The sequence below is a fragment of the Anguilla anguilla genome, chromosome 1, assembly GCF_013347855.1.
Source record: "Anguilla anguilla isolate fAngAng1 chromosome 1, fAngAng1.pri, whole genome shotgun sequence".
Classification (NCBI taxonomy): Eukaryota; Metazoa; Chordata; class Actinopteri; order Anguilliformes; family Anguillidae; genus Anguilla; species Anguilla anguilla.
Window position 1 is genome coordinate 27,282,604 of NC_049201.1, and position 27,197 is coordinate 27,309,800.

Genomic DNA, 27,197 nt, shown 5'->3' on the forward strand with positions numbered 1-27,197 from the left:
CGTTTTTCAGACCCTGTATAGATTCTGAGTAAAACATAACATGTTTCATCAAAAATAAAATACACAAAAGAGACAGGCTACTAAAGGACCATTTCATTTTATTTTCAGGGCCTCCTTTTGACTGTAATACACCATTCAACAGTAAAAAAAAGCCTTGCATTAGTGTGCTAGCTGCAATTAGACACAGTTGTCAGTAAGCTTGTGGGCTGCACAAAGGTGGCTTTCACACCTAGTTCGATAAGATGGGATGTGTTCATTTAACTGCTTCAGTTTGGTTCATTTTATCACATGTTCAAGCATTCCCTTGGAAAAATTGGAAACAAAGTTCAGTACTGCTCATGCTCATTATATGTGTGTGTGTGAACGCGTGTGCGTGCGTGTGCGCATGTGTGCATGCTGATGTGTGGGCATGTAAGTGTGCACATGCACAAGCATGTGTGTAAATTATGAATGGGAAACAAAGAACATCAGAACCTATTATGCTTGGTATCTTGTCAGCAGCACCAATCCCACAAACAAAATGACCACAAGCAGCATACAGCCCTTCCAGTTTAATATAAAAGTTTGTTTTGGAATATGCAAAATATTTTCTCTGATTTTGCTTGCAAGTTAGATTTCCAGCAGGTTTTAATTACTGGGTTGATATTGTCTTTTTCTTCATTTTACTGAATAGAAAACTAGATGTCAAAAGGCACAATACTGCCACCTACTGTACTCGAAGGTGAGCTAGGATACTGCAAGTCAAACTCTTGTAATATTTAACAAATAAACAAATTAACAATTGCATGAACTAGGTGTGAAAGCAACCAGTAAAATTAATACGACCTTCATAAGACATTCATTTTATCAGTACACCAAGCTGCCTTTCAGTATCCACTACAAGCACAATGAATCCACCCAGCAATAAGCAAACCCAAATTGAACCATCCACATCCACTGGGTCCCTCGATGTGTTTTTCAGACAGGACAGTTACACGCCGAATATATTTTTCCTGCATGTCCATTGCTGATTAAAATCAGCTTGTGGATATACCACACAGGTGTCGACATAATTACCGAATTAAAAAACCCCAAAGATAGACAAAAAAAACGGCAGGTTTAAAAATGTAGCGTGTACAACCCTCGTTTCTGCTAAGGATTTTGGCATGCGAAAAGAATATAAGAACAGTTGACAAAAAAAACCAAGGAAAAGTGCTTATTTTATTACAGCAAACAAGAAACTGGACATGCACCACACTCACCTCCTCTCTGTAATGTGCATGAGAGGAAGTTCTAAAAGGCGGCGGTGACTCGGTCGCGCAGTTGTTTTGGAGATGGCTGCTTCAGGTTCGCGTTTGACCCTAGCACATAGACGACTTTATCATCAGTTGAGACACCAGAGGGCAGTAACGTTCTTCACATACCGGGCCTTACCATAATAAAAGAGAATTTATTGTTAACACGTAATTGCGTTCTCTCATTGCTGAGCGTGTTATATTGTGCAGTCCAGACAGAAGTCCATACTCGTTGAAAGATTTACTCTCAGGACCGTTAGGCAACGGAGTGGTTTTCCCCATTTTTTTTGACTGCTGTTTCCTGGGGTAAAATAATTTTCAGTTTCACCCCTCAACTGGCTTTGGGTTTGTTTTTTGTTCTTCCACTGTACTTTGTCCAGTGTTTCTGACAGTGCAGTTTGAAAACGAGTTAAGTCACATAGTCTTTGAATGAAAGGTCCAGTTAAAAAATAAAATAAATAGAAAACGTTGTTATCCCTTAACCTTTTTTGAATCCTGCAAAGGAAGTTACACAATAAGAGCCAATGCCGTTTCTGTCTCATTGCTATGAATGAACACATCCGGTTACTGCAACATTCTGCACATGCCCAAATAAAGAGTAATGTGATGAACTACAGATGATACTGGTTAAGGGCAGAACAACCTTAATGCATGTAATGATAATACTGATCTTTGACAGAAGGTTAGAGGTGGGTTGGAACTGAAATGGTATTCAGCTGGATGATTCATCTGTATCTTGCCTATACTATGTAAATAGGCATTAGCAGCACATAGACCTTTCAGCTGTATTGTCTTGTCAAACTTGTAATATCTTACCAAAACAAAAACAAAGTGTTATATCACCACAGTGGATATATCAAGTTTGTCTTCCAGTTTATTTTTGGTAAACTGAGCTTAGGTAATGTGATCACCTATGTGTCTACTTGTCTGTATCTCTTTCTCCCTTGGAATAAAAATGTTTATTTTTTCAATGAATACTTTTGATTCAATAGCTTTTAGCTCTGCAGACAATTTATCAGCTCTGGCTGAATTTATGTCTTTAAACAGGATAACTAAAAAGGTTATTTCGACATTGGGCTATGACTCGTTGATTTATTAATTTAGCTTATGCTGCCAGCAAAATCTTCCTCCATCAGACAAAAAGATCTATTCTGAATTAAGAGCAAATACAAAGGTGCACAAATCAAAACAAACACAGGAAAACAAAACATCAATGAATCTGCAGATATATACTGCAAATCAAAGAACATATTTGTCATTCACATCCTATATATTAAACTATTTCCATTTTAAGGCCTGTCCCATACTGCACAAAATCTTTGAAGCAAGCCATGCAAAGAAAAATATTCAAGAACTGAGCAGTTAAATAAGACATGTCAAACCACCTAAAACAAAACAGCAGTGTGCTTAAATTAATAATCAGTCGCGTCCCACAATCCTCTCATTCAGTCAGTGCCTCTTTGAGGGTACGCGAGGGGGAGCGGGGGGAGTGCATAGCCCAATTTTCCCGAGGCGTCACGCGTTTCTGTCGGCCCTCTCCGGCAGGCTCAGGACGAAAGGGAAGAGGACGCCTTTGGCCTCGACGGGGGCCTTCAGCTGCTCCGGCGCAAAGTGCGCCTCGTCCTCCGCCACCATGAAACGGAGCGTCTGGGAGCGGTTGACGCAGTAGACGCAGCCCCCGATGACGGCGCACCTGAAGGGCTGCGGGTTGGCCTGCGGCAGCGAGGCGCAGTCTCGCCACATCTTCACGATGGCGTTGTACTTGAAGACGTTGACGCCCTGCTCGCGGTTGACGTCGAAGCGGTAGATGAAGTTCTTCAGCGCCACCATGTCCGCCGAGCGCTTGCGGCTGTTGTTGTAGGGGCACTCCTGCCACTCGTCCCTCTTGGGGTCGTACTTGAGCAGGCGGTAGAACAGCGAGCCCCCCGACACGTACACCTCGCCGTTGCAGGTCGTGGCCTCGTGGGCCACCGCGAACGCCCCCTTGGGCAAAGGGGCCACGGACGTCCACCGGTCCATCCGAGGGTCGTACTTCTCCACGGTGAACAGGCACTCCCCTCCTATGGCGTACAGGTAGCCGTCTGCCGAGACCAGCTTGAGCTGCGACCGGGCTTGGTTGAGCGGCCGGACCTCGCTCCAGCTGTCCGTCACAGGGTTGTAGCAGAAGACCTTGTCCGACACCTTGCCTCTGTCTCCGGAGCCCCTTATCCCGCCGGCCACAAACAGGTAGTTGTACATGGTGCAAATCCCGCAGCCCTTCGTGTTGACGTCTTCCGGCATCAGAGTCAGGGACGTCCACTCGTCCGTCGCTTCGTTGTAGTAGTGAATCATGCGGAGGTCGTCGCAGGACGCCACGGACAGGGGGCTCTGGGGCCGGCTGTTGTTTCGGCTCGGCGGCCTGCTCCCGACCCGGTCGAAGACGTCGTTGATCTCGGCCACCATCAGGGATTTCTTCCCTTCCATCCTGGTCTTGAGAATCAGGTCGCGCTCCGAGCCCGTCAAGCGCCCGTACACGGCGGGGTCCCTCAGCACCTGCAGGAAGTTGTCGCTCATGAACCGATACACCGTCTCCTTCAGGTCGCTCAACCTCTGCTTTTTGGCTATGGACAGGATCTCGTAGCAGTTCTCGGCGGTGATCTGGTCCGACACGGCGTCCATAGCGGCCTGGACCGCGCACGGTATCTGCAGGATCTTCGCCCCGGTGATGACCTCCACGACATTGTCCTTGCTCACTTCCATCCGGGAGGTATAAACATATTCTATCAAAACGGAGAGCGTCTTGTAGCTCACCCCTTTCACCTTCAGGATGTCGCGAGACTGCCGCGCCTTGAAATAGTCGCTCTTCTCCGCCAGAACGGATTTGTGTGCCTGGATCTTCTTCCCGCCCACCTCGATCACCAGATCCGGCTCGTCCTTCCGAGCGCGGACGGCTCGGACCCCGCAGTCCAGCTGCCCTTGAGGCGATTCCGGCCCCGCGTTTCCTCGAATTGTGTCCCGTTCCTGCCGGTCCCTCCCCAGTCCTGAGCCGACCAGAAGGCCCAGGTCATGCGATGGCTCGGATCCCGTGGAGTTACAATAAGAACCGGGAGACAAGGGCTCTCCCTCCCCTGGTACGCAGTTGGCATTGCTAATCTGCTGCTGGCCCCTGCTCACATCGAACAAGGAAGAGGGTCGCTCCACTTGCTCTTTGGTTTTAGCGGAAAAGCAGGGCAGGCTGCTCTGGTCTTTCCTGTCCATCTCCCCCGCGGTTCCATTCCTGCTGACCGTGTCACTCCGGCCTACAGTCAGATCAAGCACTTGGACTGGGGAGGTGTTCAGTGACTGAGGGCTCTCCTCGGGACTCCCACCAATGGGGGCGTGGCTTTTACCGGTGCCGTAACCATGGTTACTCCCCGGCGCAGGCCCCGCCCCTCCCCCAGGCGCTTCGGTAGCTCTCTGAGGACAGTGAGCCTGGCTGTCCTGCAGGGTTCTTTTTTCCGCCGGGTCCGCTAGGCAGCCGGGCTCCCACGCGGCGTTTCGGCCACACCGGTCCACCAGAGAGACAGGCGCATCATCACTGGCGGCGTGAAACAAAAAGTCGGCTTTGACCTGGAATTTGTGCTCATGCTGCGGTCCCTCGTTCATTATTCCTTTGTCAAACGTTTCCTTTTACAGCCGACGTTTGGGTTGATTGTTCATTTTGCGTGTTGTAAATCTGGAAAGCACCGTGGTTGCAAGAACAGCATTTAATAATCTACGGGATTCATAGGAAGGCAAATCCTACAAGGTTTTAGAATGTTGCAACACGAGATTTCTAATTATTTTCTGTTGATCCTTTACCCCTCCAGGCACACAGCTTCCATGAAAAAGTCCTTTTGAAATCTTCCAGGGCTTGTCTTTCATAAAGTACACCACTGGAGAGTAAGATTATTGTCCAAAAATAGCACGTCCACAGCACTCCACTGGTTGACCTCTGGTCTGGTTTTAGTCCTTGAAAAATGAAAATGTAAAAAGTCCTGTCTTGAGCTCGGGAAAACCTATCCAGAATCAGTACATAAAAGATGGGGTGCGAATGAAAGCATGGCCTTCTTTAAGCTCCAAGGCATTGATGAATCCATTCAAAGGTAAGCCGGTAGCCTCTTTTCACACTTGCGTCCTCTGAATCCAGCCGAACTCATCGCGTAATCTGTAAGGGTTGAAAAATAATACACATCAGGCACTCGATAGTTATGTGCATGTGACTATAACAAAATGTATAAATGCCACAAATTTTGTGCTTTTTTCCCACCTAAGGTCAGCAGTTGTGCATTAGCCCTAACTGGAATTACCATGATACAACGCTAATCATTGTAAATCCAATATTTCAATGTACATTTGTATCTTATCCCAATAAAACAAAACTAAAATGAAAAGTAAAATGTATATTTAATGCCAAATATATATTGTAAGATACTATATTGAATATCATTTAGTGTGCATGCAAATGATCTGAATCAAAATTATATATGTTCACATGTAGTTTAAGTGCAAATTTATCAGCTTATATTAAATCAGCTTTTATTTAAGGGCATTTTTTATACATTTTAGTTTTCACCATGTAGACATTACAGCACTTTTTTATAAATAGTCCCCCATTTCAAGGCACCATAGCATTTGGGACAAATGGGGCCACAGGTGTTTCTGATTAGACAGGTGTGTTCTATTGCGTCCTTAGTGCAAGTATAAGCGAGCTTTCGGTATCTAGTCTCGATTCTTGATCTTGGTTGCCTTTGGACTTGTCAACATGAGGGCCAAAGCTGTGTCAATGAAAGTCAAGGAAGCCATTACGAGGCTGAGAAATAAGAAGAAAAGAAAAGCAGTCAGAGACACAGGCAAAACCTTAGGCTAACCAAAATCATCTGTTTGGAACATTTTTAAGAAGAAAGAGAGCACTGGGGAGCTCAGAAAACACAAAGAGTACATAATATATATATATATATATATATATATATAGATGGGTGACACATTAAAGGAAAAACTTGAAAAACCTGAATAAATGAGTGGAAAAACATAACGAATGCAGATGCTTCCATACAGGCGTACTGCATGATACAATTAAGCAATTCATATCTATCTTATCATGCTCTGTGGCATGTATAAAAATGCTGAGCAGGCCCAGTTCACCTCAATTTTGGATCAAGATGGCAAAAGGAAAACATCTAAGTGACTTTGAAGATGGGTTCGTTATTGGGGCATGGATAGCAGGAGCTTCAGTCACAAAGACTGCTCAACTGGCTAGTGTTTAAATAGGAACAGTGACTAAAGTGACATCTGCATTTAATTCTATGGGAAAGACATCAGTAAACAGAGTTGGAAATTGTGGTCGAAAGCACACATTCGATGACCATGATGTTTGTGCATTAGTGCGATATGTAAGGAAAAACAGAAGAGCAACTCTTCCTCGGGTGACTGTGAATGTCTATGCAGGACGTGATCAGACTGTGTCAGCAAGAACAGTATGTCGACAACTATATAGAGAGCGATATTATTGTTGGGTTGCAGTGCATAAATACCGCATTATGAAGACGGAGGCACATTTGAGAGTTCAGTGGTGCAACAACCATTGGCGCCATACATAGATGTGGAAAAAGTGATATGGTCAGAGAAGTCATTATTCACCAAATTTTCAACAAGTGGGCCAGAGCACTTGTAGCGTATGCTAAAAGTGAGGGTGTCCAGTGGCTCTGTTAGGTTGTGGGGAGCATTTTCCTGGAATGGTTTGGGCCCACTTGTCCCCTTGGAGGGAAGGGTCACTGCAAATCAATACAAAGTTATTCTGAGTGATCACCTTTTTCCTACTATGAAACATTTCTATCCTGATGGGAGTGGTCTCTTCCAGGATGACACTGCCCCCATCCACAGGGCACAAGGAATCACTGAATGGTTTGATGAGTATGAAAATGACATGAATAACATGCTATCGCCTTTGCAGTCACCATATCTCAACCCAATTGAACACCTATAGGAGATTTTGGACCGACATGTCAGACAGCGCTCTCCACCACCATCATAAAAACACCAAATGAGGGAATATCTTTTGGAAGAATGGTGTTCCATCCCTCCAGTAGGGTTCCAGAGACTTGTATAATCTATACCAGGGCGCACTGAAGCTGTTCTGGCAGCTCGTTGTGGCCCAACAGCTTACGAAGAGACACTTTATGTTGGTTTTCCTTTAATTTGTCACCCATCAGTGTGTGTGTGTTATATATATATATATATATATATATATATATATATATACACACACATAATGCCTTAACAATCTTACCAATACACATACCAATACCACTTACACATTGGCGCTGTAGACAACCTTAAGCAAGAGGAGTAGGACAGAGGACTAGTTGCTTAATATGTTCCTGATGGATGAAAGGGAAACATCATATACTAAAAAGATATATAATTTTAATAAACCTAACTTAATCAGAACTATAGTTTTAAATTAAAGATGATAACATTTCATTTGCTGGAGATCAAGCAAACCAATGTATTTTCACTGTATTTATAATGAGTTCAAATAATTTTTAATAGAAATCATGCTAGTAAGATGCTGACCTTTAAGACGAGGAGACCCTACATGATAGCGCGCTCTGTTTTCATTGTTACCAATAGCAACAAGCAAAGTGTTAGCCATCCCCAATTTTGTGTAGCGGTTTGAGATGAATTAGTATTACCACGATAAATCATAAATAAATTCATAGGCATCTGGTTTTATTTAAGCAGAGATCAAATAGGGCGTTGAACTTTTCCACTCGCTTTTTTTAAAGTTAATGGATGAGCGCATAGGTATTTAAATATAAAAGGGAAGGGGAAAAGAGGACAGACTGAAAACCGCTGACTAAACTGTGCGCGGTTGGGGGATTTGAATAAGACACCTCACGGGGGCGCTTTTATTCAAACGACAGCAACCAGCCTCTATACGTCCACTCAGAATATTCTAAACTGAAACTATTTATGTTTTGTACATGTCACTCATGAGTGTATCTATTCATGATGATGCCTATAATACTTCCATTTAATTATCTCTTTAAATCGGTACAGTGTGTCAAGACAAAACAGGTGTCCAGTTTCCTGTACTTAACTCCTGGAATGCGCATATTCACTGTGCTGGCTTAAACGTCTGCGACTTAATGGTCCATGAATGAGGCAGTATAGGGATGTATCAACTTCATGTAATAATTGCTGATTTCAACCATTTTGAAATTGTTCAGAATAACACTGCGTAGAGAAATTACGCAACGAAAAATAAAGAACAATGCAGTGGAATGAGAGGGCCTACTGTGCGTGTTATCACCCAGCACTTGTGAATTCGGATGTGTCGGCCCATTATTTAACTTCATAGCCTGTCTGTGGCAGACGTACACAAAGAGCATGCTCTGCTGATGGAGACAGGAAAGGCTGTGTATCATCATTGGCGCTGTAGCCGAAGGGGTCTTGCAGAGGTACCCTGGTAGAGATCGCTTGGATTAATTAGGTGCGCAACGGGATGTGCGACTGTCATCCCCAAGATCGAGTCTTTTGTATGGACTATGTTACCAAAATATCACATTCCGCAGTATAATTTCCTCATGTCGTACTTCACTTCCAATAGTAATGCTCATTCTACACATTATGTCAAGTAAGGCGATACTATAGGCTACTAACACGACCAGTTTTTATGACAGCATTTATTTTAAAAAAAAATTAAAGGCAGTGGGTAATATTTTCCTTATACAGCCTAGAAACGTGAACATGTAACATTTGTAATATAATGAAAACAAAATCCTGCAAAGAATTCATGTAGATGTCGTTTTCCTGTAAAAATCGCAGGAAAAGGTGCATCATACTTACACGTCAGTTGCAGAAAACTGAAGTAATTTTTCGCAAACACACAGCCCAGTTATGTAAGGTCTTAATGACTTGAAGATGGTCGCAGTTTCTCTACGAAGCGACCACAATAATTCCTGAGGAATCTTAACTGAAAGCCCCTTTAAGCGAACCTGTAACCTCGTCACTTCACCACACTGCTACCAGCATCGCCCTTTAAATTATAGGTAATCTTTATGTATAGTCGAGTAAGGAAATTATTCCACTGATACTCCACGAGTAGGAACAAAAGGCGGATTTTTACAGTGGGATATATTTACCTAGTTCCGCTCTTAGTCGATATGACAAGACTGCAAGCACGAGTCCAAAGTCGCACCGAGAAACTGTCCATCAGCAGGAATACGGCACAGAATTCCAACAGGAAGGTCCAGCTTTTGTCTACACTGAATGCTGCGCAGCGAACGTTACGTTCGTATCCAAGTTGACGAGAGACAGTCCAAATGTAGGTTATTCTTCGTTTCACTGGAGGGATAATGTTTTGGTTTTACAGTAGGGATTGAAGTAAACCACACCCCCTTTTATGAACTCCAGCTACACATCAGCACTGCGACTGCGTCTCAAACCGCACAGTCGCCTTTAAAGATAGGGCTCGGTTTATGTTCAAGTGTCTGCCATCAAAGCAGTGTGTGGGACCTTCTTATGACGACACAGACACACGGTGTGTATAATAATAATAATAACAATAATAATAATAATAATAATAACAACAACAACAATTAGTAGTACTAATATTATAGTAATAACAACAATATATTTTTGTTGTTATTATTACTATTCTTAATAATAATAATAATAATAATAATAATAATAATACATATTATAAAATAATAATTATATATATATATATGCTAATAATGATATAAATGATATAAACCAATAAGATTTTAGGGGAAAGAAATTGTAGCAACAGGCAACTTTCTTTTCAGGTTATTTCCCTATGATACCCAATGGTGACACTTCAGCTCTCTAATATATTAAATATTTTAGCGATTTCTACGAACCTTGACCTTGAACTCCTTTTGAAAAGCAATACATATGACTCTCTGTTGAATTGTGTCTGTTGCCATATAATACAGGTTCCTGTATTATTTTTATATCAGAGAAATGGCCAGCAGGGAGTTCCTTTAGCAAGCAAGCTGATTTTTTAGCTTAGAGGTCCCTATAATTTCTGACATACCAAGATGGTAAAATGGTTTGTATATTATGTGCCAAATAAACATACTTTTATTTTTTTTTTGTACTGAGGAGGCATGCAGATAAACTTGGGAGGAAATCACAAGACCACATTTCCAATGCAATGAAACCTTAAACCATAGGTTAAAAGGTGTTCTTCAAGTTGAGGCTTGTCAAACACAAGTACTTAAGTTCAACAAGCATCCTGAAGAGTCACTTGAAATAGAAAAACGTAAGACACTGAAAGAATATCACTCAAAAACTCCAAAACACTCATACTGTACATGCATACATTTAGGAGTAAGTAAGTATATCATGACACTGTGTGTGAACTTCTTCAATTCGCTCCCATGCGAATGCTAATGGGGAGCCTCAACTGGAGGAGAGGTGAAGTCTACTTTTCTCCAAAGTCACCTCACAGTTTGTGGGTACCTGGTACATAGTTGGGACTAAGACAGCTATACCCCAAGGAACACTGGGTAATTTAAACCCACCCTACCCCTAGCAGGATGAAGCCAGCTGCGTCCTGGCCCAGGCTGGAACTTCCAATGTCTTTAAGCTGTCAGACCTAATTACTGGGGAGGCTCAGCACAGAATCTGCGAGAGCTCATTTAGCGTGGCACGCTGTAATTGTGGACTTGCTTTCACAGTCTGCTTGTCCACGGTGGGGGAGCCACGGCAGTCAAATTTTGCAGCAATTAATAGCCCCCTCCCCCAAGAGGGAAGTCAAGCCAAAGAGGCAACAGACCCCCCGTGAAGACTGTGAGTCTTCAGCGTATCACTGCCTGTCACATTACCACACAATCTGACAGCAGGCAAAAATAGATAGAAGATGCCATCACTTGATCAGATTACTATATTAAAATGACAGGAGAAAGTGTAATTCAGCTGGGGCTTATAATTCACTTTCAGCAATTGTCTGGGGGTGCTGGTTTATTGCCTGGCTTAATGTATGGCAAAAAATAGAAGAGCAATTTGGGCTGCAGTAAAGGGGGGATCTGACTGAATTCCAAACTATTTCTGGATGCTAATGCGAGGGAACAGAGGGACTGCAAATCCCAGGAACTCTGAACGGGAGTGAACAGCCAATCCCCCCCCTCCTGTTGTTGCACACAATCTGCGCTTCCTGGAAACCGGACTCCGAAAGATTCTGCGCCACTCCGGCCCCTGGATCGCGGGGCGTCTCTGCCCCAGACAAGAAGTCGGCCAACACCGGTCCTGAAAACCGCAGGGTCCGCTGGCTTTAAAATATGCCACTGAGCAGACCAAACAATAAGCAGACAATAGGACTCACAATGATCAGGGCTGGGGACCCCCTGACCTAGACAAATGGGACACAGGGACAAATAAGACCGTGGAAACATCTGCTAAAGATATTTCTATCGTAACACACAAGGAGGTCTTCAAGTTCTGCATTTATTTCTGACGTTTACTTTATGTGACCTGACTTCAGCTTTTAAGAGTTAGACTTGTCACATAGACTTGTTTGGTAAAATGAGATCAGGGAAAAAAGCTGAAATTACAGATAACTTCACAGAGAAAGTATTATGACTGACATTACCTGACATTTTCCTATTTCAGGCACCAGTGTATGCTCAGGGCATTCAATTGCCAATAAATAAATCTGGCTCCAATTGTTTAAAAAAAAAAAAAAAAAAAAAAAAAAAAAAAGGAGTGAATGATGTCATCATGTTATTTTGCCCATATTTCTACAGCCAATCATGAGGGCTGGGTGGCCTACACACCTCAATATATGAACTCAGTATTGTAGTCATAGAAAAAATGCAATATTATAAAAGAATATGCTCCTCTGAAGCAATATACAATTTCACTGGGACCAAATTCCATATACAACCATATATGAAGCGAATACAATGAAATAATCACGTTGACATCATGCATTTAAATGAAACATACAAATTACTTTTATTAGAAAAATGCAGGGGCACACATTTCAGACACAGTGTTAGAGGCACAAAGCAATATTCATAACATTCAAATCAATATTCATTCCTCTGTGGGCAAGAGCAGCCAATGTTGCTTCCCTTTACTACGTGTTTTCATCGCACATAATATTTAAGACAGTGTTTTAAAAAAGAACCCTTGAACTACTGCAAGAGTAGCTTCTTTTCCATTAATGCGAAGCTATGTGAATGCTGATTCCTTGGTTTGCGTGGGACGTCCCTAATGACAACAAGAATTCAACATGTCAGGGAAATGGAAAGCACTAGAAAACAATGCAATATATAAAAAGAACTGGTGCAAATACACATTGAGGCAAGTGGAAACTATTAGAATTGATACAAAACTGACCACGCATCTTGGTTGCATTAAAAAAATTAACTGTCCTCACAAGTATTATTAAGGTGTCAGTGATGTGCAGTTTGCTCAAATTTATTAATTTTCGTGGCACCATATGATTTCAGCAAACTCCATTTTATATCAGTAGCACCTTGTTTATTGTCTTAATGGCACACGCCATTAAGTCATTGCTAAGTAAAAAGCCATTTTCTGAAAGTTCATTTTAAAATTCTCACAGAAATTATGTATTATATGTATAATATTAAGACAGAGGTTAACAGTCTCAAAGGTTTCAGTCAGACAGAACACACTCAATAGGGAATCCTGCCATTTCTCGTCTTGTCTTGTCTCTAGTTATTTACCTTTAAGATAACTTGTGGAACCGACACATGCTTCTTAAAGTGCATTGCATAATCTTACATCTGCAGCAACATTAGTGATCCTATATTGTTAAACATCACTGAGTATGTAAATTAAAAAATCTCTAACCTTTCTTTCCTCCATAAAACTCACTTTTGTAATCTAATAGATAATTAGTATATAAACAGTAACTTTAAAAGAAAACACAACTTACTAATATAATTGGCCCCATAGTCCAGTTACAAACATAACTGAATTTTTACAGAAAATAGAGAAAATCATAGATGTTAAATAAAATATTTTCATTACAGATTGGTGAATGTATAAAATAGAACATATATAATAAATCTTTTTCAAGATTTCTTATTGCTTTTAAATACCCTTAGTGTAAAAAGTTGTTGGGTAAATTTTGAATCACTCTTATCAAGTGGAAAATAATTATTGATGCTGACATTATTTAACTGAGATGCAAACAGCACACAAAGACTAGCTTTAAGATAAATAAGACATCTGGCCAGCCAGAATTTTCCCATCATGCATCACTCCCAATGTTGGCAGTCAGTGGTTACTGTTACGGCATATAAGACCATGAAGAAAAAACTAGCTTGTGAACTAGCATGTGATATATTGAACTAGCCTTACTTATAATTATGCAGTTGATCTATAATAAGATGAGCACTCTCCTTCACAGGAATTGCAACAGAAGCGTACAGAAAACACTTTATATGATGGGTCATACAAATGTGCAACAAGAGGCTTTCGCATGAGCTACATAACATCTTTGTACTGTAACATTTGCTAACGATATAGACTGCCTCGCTGTGTCATCCAAAGTTTAAATTACATTATAATAACGCAATAAATAAAATTACAATAGTAATCTCCCCTCTGTGAAAGGGACACATAATAACCAATTACATGTGCATGTCTGTCATCTGCACAAGTGTTTATGAATGCTTATGAAGTTGTTAGGAAGGTGTTATTTCAGGCTTTATGCCACTCAAATGTAGGACCTTTCAAAAAGTGTTACTGGTATACTTTTTTATAGATGAATGCTGATTAAGGTAACTCTCTTCATGCAACATGATCCCTTCTGCATCTTGGACTCTAAGACAGGAAGTCTGAAGCCCCACCTGCTTTAGTCACTGGCCAAATAAGACACAAGGGTGCGCTTAGCTCCAGGTGATTCTGCTGAGTAATACTGATAAAGCTGGATGCGCAATTCCATTTTATTTGTTATTTCATTCACTTTGTTCCCCATTTTTCCCTCCTGCACTTCGGAACGGCCGATTTCACTGCCGACATCCGCCATCGATTTGAGAAAGAGCACGAATTAGCCAGCGGTCCAACACCTCAGCCCGAGGGCTACATTAAGCAGCTGGCGCAAGCATTCCGCAGACACCAAACTGACCAGAGGGGTCGCTATTGAGTGACGAGGTAAGAAATACCGTTCTCTCCCTGGGTGACGTTACGCTCAATTATGTGTCGTGCCCCCCCCCCCCCCCCGTAACAGTCGTTGCTGGCGTAGTCAGCTTTCGATACAAACCACGTGGTGCATCGCTGCGCAAAAGGAGCCCCATACCATTTATACATCAGTCTGCATGTCCAGCTCAAAAAACATCAAACCCTCTGGTTCAAATAACCTGCAAAAACTTAATCTTAATCTTAAAACATTGTCAAGTATGCTCAATGCATATGGAATACTTATTTGCATTTGTTAGGAAAAGGAGTGACATTAGTAGCGATTTAATTGGGAGTTAAGAGGCTCATTGCCCAATTAAACCTTAGAAAAAAAAGGAGTGGAAGTTTTACAATCGGCTGTAAGAATGTGCAACACTTTTCTGTCCGAAAGATGCCGAGATAGAGTGGTTATATTTAATTAACTGTTCCCTCAAACACATTGGCCCTGTTTATTATAACATTGTTGATGCCACCGCATGCGGGGTCGTGTCCCTTTGCTGCTAGGCAACTACATTGAACATTCCAATGGCAATGTTCAGCGATTACGCGGGACTCCTAGCACGTTCCGCAACACTCGTTTTATTGTTTCGTCCGCTAGTTCCTGTAACACGGCGAAGGTTTCGTCTCGTGGCGAAGCACGGTGAGGTTTCCTGGGGGGCCTGCAATTTTACTGGTTCAGGCAAGCGAGCGTCCGTGGGTGTCGGCGAGCGCTGCGGACTTCGAGTAGGAAACGGCGACACCTCCTCGTCCTCCCACGCTTCCCGGCCAGAGAGCTGCACTGTCACTCTGGGAAGAGAAGAAAGGAGAGGAGATGAGGAGAGGGGGTGGGGAGCATGCGATCCACTTGCAATTAAATTTCTAATAGTAGCATTTCGTTTCTCTTCTATTCAACTGTTTGATTCAAATCCCTCCTCTTTTTTTTTCTGTTAAACAGATTGAAAAAAAAGAGTGTGCTGCACCAGTGCCCTTACGGTCTCCTTTTTATTTACTTAGAAAAGGGCTGATTGGTTTTGCGTTAAATATCCATCGTGCTACTGCCTACTGTGTTCTGGTGCTTGTCGTTTCCGTTGGAATTTACATTCAGTGTTGTTCAACAAAGTGGCCTGTTGCTTCGGACGAAAGCTTTAGACATATGAATACATTGAAACGTAATGTAAATATTTGACGTCCTTCACATAACTCTTAAAAAAAAAACACACACACACACACACACACGTAAAAAAAAGTTTATAACCAAAATCTTAAAAGTTTCCCAGAGACAGTAAACGCTCAAAGGAAGTGGAGTGAGCGATGACAATCAACAATAACAATCAACGTTGCTACGCAAGGCCACTTCAACACACGGCACGCCTTCTCGGTGACCCTTCCAGGTGAGCTCACTGCTGAGTAAATAAGACGTCCCAGCTGCTGCGATGACATCAGCGCTTACCTCACCGCCGTGGGGCGGCGGCCTCCCTCCCTCTCCCGCTCTCTCACAGGTTGAGCAGGGGGATCTGCCACACCATGACGGTGGCGGCCGCCTCCTCCTGGCGGGACTGCTTGGTCTTGCGGTTGACGCGGCGGTGGCCGGCGCCCCCCGACACGGCCAGCGCGGAGCCGGCGGTCACCCGCTCGGCGGCCCGGCGGCCCCAGTGCGAGTGGGCGGGGTCGTTGAGCAGGTCGTAGATGGCGCCGTCCTCCGGCCCGTGCTCCAGGGAGCCCTGGGAAGGCACGAGCGAGCCGCAGGAGGAGGAGAGCGAGGCCTGGCAGCCGCCCGACTCGCCCAGCCACACGCCCCGCTCCCTGGGCGCCGGGGTCGGGGTCGGGGTCGGGGTCGGGTCCGAGGGTTCGGGGGCGGCGGGGGGGTCAGCAGCGATGGCGGTGGCAGAGGCGGTGGCGGGCGTGCTGGGTGGGTCCCCCGGGGGACGGTTACACACGGCTGCTGCCATGGTGAGGAACTTCACTGGCCCGTTGTGAGCATGGAAGGACACCATGCCACGGCCTACGCACACACACACACACACACGCACAAACACACCCAAACACACACAAAAGTAACATCAGTCAGCAAAAACAAAATAAAACACACACAAATGAAACAGCAAACATTTGTCAAACTGTCCAGTGAACTCACACACAACAGATCTGCGAATCAACGTTCTGGTAACTACCCACACAAAGAAGGAGCACAACAGAAGAACTGAATCAGACCTCATTAAAAAGGAGAACAAATTCACTAATTACGTCCGAGGGAATATCACTGAAGCTTAGACGTCCCATGACAGCATCGAGTAGAAGCACAGACTAGACTCTTTTTTAATTGGAGGCCTATTTTAAAAGTGTGTCATTAAGTTCAGGGAGTACAAAAGGCCCAGAACGAAGTTCTTCCATCATAATGAAGCCACCTCAATACAACACAGCACGTACACAAAGGGAGAAAAGACTCATTTCTAAAAATATATTTAGAAACATCAAAGGTAAAGCTTGGCAGCATTTTGGCTAACACAGCTTAGCTTCAGTAATTCACTTCAGGAAGCGCTTGCTGTTTCTCCAATGCTAGCTAGCTCAATTTGCTGCCGAACTCGCTGAGAAGGAAGACCTCCACTCTCCCGAGGCTTCAGCAACACACAGAGCTAAGTAAAGCCCCATCAATCCTAACAGTCAAGCGTATAATGACAGACACAAATAGCCAGACACAGAGGAGGACTGATAAAGGCCTCACTGCTCAACTAAATCGAATGACATGCCAAATCAACAAAATTCCAGTGTTAATTATATTTTAGAAATACGCGAAAAATGTAACCCCATACCCCAGAAATGCATCGTTTTTTTTTCATTCCATTCTTCAATTCACTTAGCCGAATGCATCAGATTACTGGGCCACTGTGGCAGTGCATGAAAATTTTTTTCGTCCTCCTGAGTAGGGAGCACAGTCTGTTTAAACGCGAAACCGCTTAGATTCCACCTTTCAAACGGCAAATGAACTGAAAAAGTAAAACATTCCACGTTTCGGGGCCTGTGAAATTATCATCTTTTCGCAGTGACCGTTAAGGTGCGACTTTAATAATTTGTAATGCTAAATCGTATCAGTACGACTGCCTTGTTTCCGCAATGTCTTCTGTCAGTTTGAGAGACCGCGCTCAAGCACTTCTTTTTCACTCTCCAGTCCACTGGCCAAGCTGCAGACAGCCACGGTCAGCCATGTGTGGCCCCAGGGACTCCTGGGAGCAGTCAGCCCCGCGGCGGTCAGGGTTTGATTATGGGTATTGGAGAGCGTCACCGTGCCACCCAAGAAGCAACAGGGCACAGGTTCAATGAACGGCCAGACTCCCTCATCCAAACAGTACAGTGGCAATTTTGCCATCATTTTGACTGCTTCCAGAACAGGGCACTTCAGAGTGCATGTCCAACAGAAACAGTAGTAGCGGGTGGGCTAACGTGCCTAATGGGGTGGGGGAGGGAAGGAGGCGAACCCACCTGTGACTTTGGGGATGCCCTGGAGTCGGGGGACCGACAGGGCCACTGTGACCCCGAGGTTGGTCCCCACCAGCAGCAGGCCATGACACACCAGCAGACTGCTCACAGAGACCCTCTGTTGCCCTGTAGGCACAAACAACAATGACTGTCACGGCAGCATGACATCACAACACAACACAACTGGCACTAGCTGAAGGCCCACTCAGTAATTTTGGTTGCTAATAAAATGCTAATGGCTGGCAACAAGTAAAAAGATGAAGAAACGTTATTATAGTATAGAACTATTTTCCCAATAAAAATAACAATAAAGGTCGACGTGAAAAGCACTTCAAAAATAAAAAATAAACATTTAAGATAAGTGCCGGGCTGACACTTATTCCTTAGTTCATCTTCCATCTTCCTCATTTCATTCTTGTTCTTCGTTTTTGATATCTGAGCATTTTTGTAGTCCTTGTGCAGTAAAAAAAAAAACCACGAGTACCACTATTCACCAGGGTACTGCTGCCATGTGCGTAATTTATATCGTTGAGCAACTCAAATTACTTTTCACTAATGAATGTTGTAATGTTCTTGTATCTTCCTAAGACCTTGCAATTTATTTTCATTCAGTCTCTGACACGGATCTCAAGAACCATATACTGTGCTGAAACCTATGGGACATTCAATAAAAATAAAATAAATAATATTTTTCATAACATTTTCACTGCAACATGCATCCGTCATCCGAGACACTTGCATGTTACGAAAAAAATACATACTTTCCACCAGATCTCAGGAGCATATGCTGAGACAGTAAAAAGAATTAAGTCATATCTCCAATGTTAGCATATACTTATGGCCCTCTTAATTTGCCCCAAAACCAGAGTGCTTGTCAGGGTCATGCACTCCTCGCACATAAAAAACAGAAAGTACACACATATACACATAAACAAACACACACACATACACACACACACACGTAAATGCACTAATGCGTGCACACACGGACAAACTAACGGCTAGGAACAGAAGACTAGACCAGGCATGAAAGTGAACATAAAAGGCCACTTCAACAAAAACTATGTAGGGAAATCAGATTTATTTATACTAGTTGTGTGGGAAAGTATCTATGGCAACCATTCATTACAGCTAAGGGTTTCCGGGGAAACCTAACACAAGTGTTTTGGAGAGCAAAATGTGTGTAGATTTGTTCTTTTCAATGTCCCACAGTTTTTACCCTGCTTGCACTGTACTAATGCTGCAAATTTTCAGTTTTTGAAAATGGTAATGTGGCATTTTCATATTTTTATCAGGATTTTAAAAACACCTCCACAGTCTGCACACATCTGAACGCACTTCATTAAGATAACGTAACAACGGTTCAAAACAACCCAAGAAACACCCTTTCGGTTATAACTGCAAAGTGAAACTATGTTTAAAATGAGTCATCAAACAATCACCTTTTACTAAGTGCATTACAAATTGGTCTTGTTATTCTGCAAAGGCAGGGACCCGCTAAATAAATTATACGCTCCGATCTTCAGTTGTTAATATTCAGTTGGATGCTTTTCTAATGTAGCTGTTTGAGAACGTGGGTGTGTGGTGTGCACCATTTGTCTGAAATGAAGCCATCTACAGTAGCAGTGTGTGAGGGAAAGAACTGCCACGACCAGGAATGCTATGGTAAACTGGTTTCACTTTATAGTGCGGTTTTAATAAAGACAGTTATGAAATATTTTTGTGAGCAGTCACTGGAAAATCTACATGCCTTGCGTGCAGCTAATGCTGTTCGGTGCATGTAATTACTGCGACTGCTAATCACCTTGACTGTTGGTGCGTGACTACTAAACACGTTGCTAATTGCAGTAATACCTTTCAAGATTACAAAGGAGGTCATCAATGAAGTATTTCCATTTTTTGTTCTGAAAGTATTGTTTATAATACATGTGAAAACAATAATTACATAATACAATGAAACCATTAAACCAATTTGACTCAAAACATCTCAGGAATATACATTTGATTACTATTGTGTGACCCTTTATTTTATTAAGTAAACCTTATTTCATTTTAAGTAAATATGGCAGCCCATCACAAACTCTGGTATCCTACATACATGGACACTTACACAGGTACTAGATCACACAGGTTTTCGTGAACAATTATTTTTTAGCAGACAAACATCTGCAAACCAGCAAATCTGAGAAGACGCAAGGATTCTGGCTCTAACAGGGCTCAGATGTGTGATGGTTCAAACCCGTGTGCACTCCATGTGAACCAACAAATGGTCCTGTTTAGTCTGAACCAAAGCCAGTGATGACAGTAGACCTGAGTTCTGTTGGGTGAAACTTAATTGGCCATACCATAACCACAGAGAGATTTAATGAGCACACAGTCTCGCTTCCAGATGCTAAACCTTAATATGTGACCAACACGTGAGGCTAATCAGCATGATATGGCCTGCTGCATTGCTCAATAGTGCCCCCTCTGGTCAACTGCGTGTTTGCAGCTGTCAGCTGCGCAGTGCTCCAGTATAATGGCTAAGCAGCTCAGCTGGTCGCAGGGACAATGTTGCAGTGAAGCAACCACCACGACTCGGTATTCCATTAGGTGAAAATGAGAAAACATAATGTACGCAACACATTTGAAAATACTGAAGCTCCATTTTCTTATTTTGTCTGTTGTGCCTAATAAAGGCAATTCCTAATAAAGGTTTCAGTAGTAATTATTTACTAATCATTATTATGTCATTTAAAAATCTGTCCTCTTTTTCCACAAAGTCCTTTGTGAGCACCAGCTTACAAAATACTATAAATATACCCTATAAATACTACACCAGGGCCTGGGGTCCACATCCTGCTGTCCACGGTGTTTAAATCAGTGGGGCGTGCCTATCCCTGAGGGGGGGGGGGGGGGGGGGGGCACACACACCATCCTGCAGCCCTTTAAATCCATCACCGGAGTCAGTGCCGTTGCCTGGGAAACACCCAATAACAGACACTGCTGTCGAGAGACACCGTGCGCAAACAGCTCAGAGGCAGGCAGTCCCAGGAGCACAGTGTCCCCCTATTCAGCAGTAATGACGCGTTTCCACGGAAACGTCAGGAACCGCCGTTAGCTGCGGCCGACGGCAAGCGAGCAACCGTGAAAATTTGGCGAACTAGGGGGCACCAAGGACAACGCACAACTTCTCTTCCCATTCGAGTTTGTTTCTTTGTAGGTTCTTGACTCAATTGCAGTCCCAAGCGTCAAATAAAATCCATTATTAATATATTCATTTTTGAGCAAGTGTTTACCCTCCTCCCCAAATCTGCCTGGCTGGAACGACACCATGGCCAAATACGCGCTGCCCTAGTGAACTCTTCACTCGTCGGTACTGCAGCATTAGCAAACCGAAAACCAGGGATTTATAAGGACAAGCGACTCACAAAACCATAAATTGTATCCATTATTAACTTGGAATAAAACACACGTGTGCACACACACACACGCGCGCACACACACGCTGCTGTCAGAACGTGAAATGGGAAGTTAACATATCTGAATTCAAAATGTCAGGAAATCAAAGCCAGGACCAAAAAAAACAAAACGAGCGAAGCATATTGGGGCCACTTACGTTACATTTTAAGCACTTAACACTCAACCCTTAAGCACTTAGCAGTTACGTTCAAATGAAAAGGCGATGGGTTCTGGATTAGAATAAATCTCCATGACAGAAGAACCTTCTGGAATCAATGCCAGTTTAATGCAAGCCTCTCACTTACCTCTCCTTTTGTTGAAGAAGTCACTCAAAGTGATGCAATAAGAAGGCAATGCTTGTACATAAACAGACCTTCTCTAACATATAACATGTTACATATCAAACATATTTTTCTCTGACCCTACAGTCCTGTTACCTCAAAAAAATCTGCATTATCAGAAATTATTGAAACCAATTTGTTAATAGACAAACACTGGAAACTCCCAGTTTCTTGCTGAACCTTAACAAACGTTGAGCAGAATTCACAAATTAAGCCACTGATGGAAAACACCAACCCGAAGCAACCTCATTTAGTAGCAAGAAACAGAAATTTGAGAAGTTTATCTGAGAAAGACTCAGCTGCCACTCCAGAGAGACACAGTATTATTTATCTCTTTTAACTACATCAAAGAAAAAAAACAATGATTAAGCTTCAAAGCTCAAAGAGACAGGGAAATTTCACCACCGCAGAATCCTAAATATCTGAACTCAAAGAACCGTCAGATAAGAGTGACATCTTCTCAAAGACTGGATGTTCACCTTTCACTACAGATCTTTCCAAAGACCCGTCATAGCAGAAAACAGCATTTATCCCTCCAGACATTTCACTCTGTTTAAAGACAAGATGATACGTGAAGGGCACAAAACAGCATACAAGAACTCAAAACTCACCAGATCCTTCGTAAACAACAACCAAATTATAAGGCTTCTTAAGCTTATTTTTCCAGAGGAAAGTTCTAAATAGGATTAGATTCTACTGTCTGCAGCTGTCTGATTGGCCACTAGCCTGAAGAAAACTGTATGATTTCATTCTCGTACAGGAGATATAGACACACACAAGCACACACATACATCCAAAAATGTGAAAAAAAAATAAAAAATACAATACAATCTGTTCAGTTGGGCAGTCAGTCAGAACTGCGGACTGACTGGCCAATAGACAGGTGTGAAACAGGAATTACTATATGTAGCTATGCTTTAGCTCCTATGAAGTTCCTCATTATCAATGACGCAAAATGGGAGCATGAAAAGAAGTCACTTAAAACTAAAATCCTCAGAATTCTATTACAGTGTTATGTTTTGAGCACAACTACAGAAAAAACAAACACTATATTCCGGCTGGTGAATGGCATGTTGTAAACGACTGGAGTGGCAAAGTGGTATTTTTTGGTGCTGTGCCTGAGCTGTTTGGTAATTTTGTGCTGAAGTCATTGCAATTTTGGTGTCAGTCTAGACTGCCATTTGTGCCCTCGCCTCCCACATGCTCGGACCATCTCTACAGTGCAAGTTGCAGCCCAGCATATGAATGCTAACTTCAGCGCTTTCCCATGAACAGTTTTTGTGGATCATATGCTGTCCAATTTGACTTTGATATAAATCCCAGCAGCAGGAGAAGCTGCATACTTTCCTTTTATTGTTCATTGTCCGTTTTCTTTTTTATAAGTTTAACTCTGCTTGAATGTCTTTTTTTGAAATCTGAGATATTATTGGTCTTTCAAGCTCCAATTTATTCTCAGTCGCAGTTACCCGTCACAATTAACATTAACACAAAAAAAACGTACAGGCAATAACTTTCTAACTTAGTAATATGCAAAGCATGCCAGTAGTAGTAGTGTTTGAAAACAAAACTTGCAACCAGAAATTTCCTCTTGTTTAGGCAATGTTTTATTAAAATTCTGACGAAAGAAAATTATTGATAAGATTCGTTCGGACTTGAAAAACAGTGACAGCTAAACTCTACACCTCCCGCTAAAGAACCTCGGGAGAAACATCTGATTAGTATCCTTATCCTCGTCCTCAACTGCAATGGTAGGCCGCGGAAATTAAACGCAGTAATTTCCGCGGTAAACACACAGCTCTTAAATGTAATGAAAAGAGATCATTTGAAAGTGTACGAATGAATCCACCTGCAACACACCCCCTGATAATATATTCAGCGTAATCCAGCCCATTTTCCACCCGTACTGCATGCTTTGAGCTGCGCACTACTTGCCTCCGGAAACAAAAATACCAACGTTCACTAGCCACAAATAATTCACCCAGGTGCTACCAATTTACTGTGCCCATACGCCATGCAGCATTGATTATGAAACAATAGGGGCCAATGTGTGTGTTAAAGAAAGGTGAGAAGAAAATCAAATAGTTTGGAAAAGGTAGTGACTGAAAAAGACACTATACCATAAAAAGTAAAGATTACATTTTTATAATTTGTGCATATTCACATCAACAGATGTAACATTGAAGCTATGAACATTTTGGAGTTCATATTACATAGATATTTTATATCTTGTAAATTTTTACTGCATATAGTTTTTTACATATGCATTTCCTTCTTGGGGAGAATCTATCTGAATCACAGAACTTTGTGAATGAATAATTGTGCTTTGATGGCGCAGGGTTGCTAAAGAGTGTGGCAACCTACAATGCATTAGGCTTGACTCTGAGCCAGTAATCACTGTTCACATGCCTCGCTTCTGAGTGAAACCTCTGCTATGACACTGCTCTGAATCAAGGCCATCTCCCATAATCCCCCAGGGTTTTAGTTAAATCGCCACTGATCCCTTTGCTAGCTCGATCCTTCTGAGGAGAACATCTAACGGGAGTGCGCTGTCCCAGCCAAGCCGTTAAGGGTTTCATGTGTTCCCACAAGCATCCAGACGTAATCTTCTTCATCTGTCATACTGAAATACACCTTTCACCGCTCCCCGGTTTATGGCCCAGCCCATTGCACAAGGACTTTATATTCACCCTAAATCACACATGTCCAGGGTTAATATCCACCCTTAATCACCATGCTCCCAGGGTTTATACCCGCCCATCGTCAGCTCAAACCTAGGCAAAGGGCTATCTCTGGTCAGTACCAGCTTGGGTCACGTGATATGATCCAGAATACAACACAGAAACACTGTAAAACGACCTTTTCTCTAGGCTACATGGAACGTAATGCAATAAAATAGCCACAAAGTATAGCAACATAAAATGAAAAATAATTGTATTTTGTATCCTTCATTTCTAAATGAATCATTCTGCACATCTGATTTGCTGTACACAATGATTTTTGGACTACCCCCGCCATCACCCCCCCCCCCCACCCCCCCACCCCCCCACCCCGAGCGCATTGTGCTTCACCAGGCCGAGCAGCGTGGCTGTCCAATGTGCACTGATGAAGGGCTTGGTGTTTACTGGCTTCCCTTGTTTGTGAGCATCACCGCATGCACGGCTGGGCATCCGCCTGACCGCAGACAAAGCTGCTGCTAGCTCTCGGACCCCCCCCTGCCCCTCTCCCACAGCGCAAACAATCTGCTGAGTCAGACACCGCCTGTACCTCACAAATGTCAGTGGCATCGGTCGAAGCGGACAGCGCGGGTGGCAAACCGGTCTCCCGGAGAGATGCAGGGTCCGCTGCTTTTCGACGTTACTCACGCTTCAGTGACCGATTAAGGTGGTTTATCTCACTTGGTTTCCCGGATCTGAACTGTTCAAGGCCGACAAAAGCAGGCCTTTGCGAGAGGGCCTTCCCGAGTTGACCTCACGCTCGTATAACACTCCTCAGGGCTCCTGGGTGGCTCGGGCTGTGGAGGTGCTCACTGAGGCAGACTGGAATAGTGCAGACTGGGCCCTACTGTTCCAGGTTTTGGCCTCAGCGATACCACTGATGGACTACAAATCAGATGCCTGCAGTGGTGGGACACATTTAGTCCACACTATTAGCTCCTCCCAAGGTTGTGCCAGGTACCCACATGCTACAGGCTAGCAGCTATCTTCAGTGAGCCCCGCCTATTATATGTGGTAACTCTCCCCTGTAGCACAGAGGGGTCAGTAGCCAATGAAATGGCTTTTTGGGTGAGTGCATCAGAGGACAGCATATCCTTCAAGTGCGGTGTTCCTTCTAATGGATATAGTTGGCATAGCAGAAGCCATAACGTACCCATTGTAACAATGGGAGTCATTAGCTAGTTTTTTTTTCCCACCAACCCCTCCTCCCCTAAGGCAAGGGAAGAGAACGAGACAGAACACGTGCATCTCCCATTAGGGTTTAATCCGCTTTGATCCACCCAAGGCTCCCTGACATTACGAAACTTTTTTTCCAAGGGACAGTGGTTTTGAGGTGTATCAATATCAGGATTGCGCCAATTTCCTCATTGTGCATTTACAATGAACTTGCTTTTACTGGCTAGTACCTTCCCTGCAACAAAGCCTACCACTATAATTACCACTATTACAAGAAGGCAGGTGCTGGAGTTGGTCTTGGATATCTGACGATTTTTTTCTTCATTGCAGAGGGCATTTCAAATTCAAGAACGATCATGCCCTGTATTAGTTTTTATTTTCACACTAGGAGGGAAGGACTGGTCTTGCCAACACCCTATGAATTTAAGTGTGACTCATGGGTAAACCCACTGAAAACAAACTTGCAGGCACTTTCAATTGTTATACCTGTGTTTGAACCCACTGAAGGCAAGCAGGGTGGGTGGGTCTGCCTTTGTCATTTGGCTACTTTTAAGTCACACATGCCACTATGCTCCCTCAGTACCGCTAACAGGCAAATGTTATCAACCAATCAAAGGTAGCCATTTATGTGACATACATGACATACAGGTATTATCCTGTATACACTGCATATGCACATTTCACAAACTGCCCACAAAATTAGGTCGCAAGCTACTGGTCTTTTACATCAGAAAAAGAGATAACGAGTTCTCAATAATCAGTGTGATGAATGAGCATCAAAGTTTAAGGTGTATTTAGTAGTAGCAGCAATATAGCAGTCATAGCTTCTTTATTTTGGCAAGAAGTGGCAGTGGCACAAAAATAACTAATGGTCAGGCAAGACATGATAAAAACAATATACAATTTAGTGGCCAGTTGTGATGCTAATAAAAGCAAGTTGCCCTAGTTGACCTATATAGGGAGAGTGAAAGGAAAGAAAGTGAATGTGGATGGTACATTAAATGTACACATGACGAAAAATGCACACTGAAGAGGCTCAACAGGGTCTAACTCTTCTTAAATTTTTAAACCAAATTTTTTCCCCCCAATTTGGAATATCCAATTTGGAATAAATCATATATAGGCTCAGCTCGTCACTGCGATATCCTTCATGAATCTGGCAGTACACAGAGAAGCACATAAGCTGCCAGTCACTGCTTCTTTTCATTAAACATGCAGATACATAGCTGTGGGGTTGTTTAAGCTCCACAGAATCCAAGCAGCAGTAAAAGCTGTTAGACAATTTTGTTTGACAATTCGTCAGTTCCGGTTGGATTTTCGAAACCCCTCTTCTGAACTGAATTGGCTACGCCACTGGAATGATGGGTTGGTGAATATCACATGATTTCCTGAAGGTCTTCCCACAATAAGAGCATTACACGAGTAGGAGTCGGGAGCAAGACAAGTCCTCCTTTAGGTGAGATTCGTGTGGATTCATGTCCACAGATGAAGGGCAACCGAACACTGAACTGGAGAAAGTATAACGGGTAAGGAGATTTCATCTGACACAGAGCTCAACAGAACTGCAAGATCAGGCCAGGACAACATGCACTCGCAGAGAGATGAACTCCTGAACCTCC

At 43.0% G+C, this 27,197-nt stretch overlaps 2 protein-coding genes across 4 annotated transcripts in view; both read right to left on the reverse strand.

Annotated features, from left to right (window-relative positions):
- Positions 1-78: 78 nt before the first annotated feature.
- On the reverse strand, positions 79-9,775 carry LOC118225004 (kelch repeat and BTB domain-containing protein 11). Of its 2 annotated transcripts, none has more exons than XM_035412963.1 (2): positions 9,419-9,775; positions 79-5,439 (listed from the first exon to the last, which is right to left on the reverse strand). In XM_035412963.1, exon 2 carries the CDS (start codon positions 4,896-4,898, stop codon positions 2,790-2,792), a length of 2,109 nt encoding a protein of 702 aa, XP_035268854.1. In that variant the 5' UTR covers positions 4,899-5,439; positions 9,419-9,775; the 3' UTR covers positions 79-2,789. The 2 variants fall into 2 exon arrangements, with proteins under 2 accessions (XP_035268854.1, XP_035268942.1); XM_035413051.1 differs by lacking the exon at positions 9,419-9,775 and adding an exon at positions 9,123-9,412.
- A 2,457-nt stretch (positions 9,776-12,232) lies between these two features.
- Positions 12,233-27,197, reverse strand: part of arhgef10 (Rho guanine nucleotide exchange factor (GEF) 10) — an 87,117-nt gene continuing 72,152 nt past the window's right edge. For both annotated transcript variants that reach the window (XM_035379946.1, XM_035379936.1), the window contains 3 exons: positions 17,910-18,032; positions 15,883-16,434; positions 12,233-15,239 (listed from right to left, as the gene is read on the reverse strand). In XM_035379946.1, coding sequence (XP_035235837.1) covers positions 15,926-16,434; positions 17,910-18,032 — 632 coding nt within the window. In that variant the 3' untranslated portion in view covers positions 12,233-15,239; positions 15,883-15,925. The remainder of the gene's footprint in view (positions 15,240-15,882; positions 16,435-17,909; positions 18,033-27,197) is intronic.

Excerpts from the sequence above, each read along its gene's own strand:
- LOC118225004 (XM_035412963.1), bottom strand. The coding sequence starts at position 4,898 with ATGAACGAGGGACCGCAGCATGAGCACAAATTCCAGGTCAAAGCCGAC.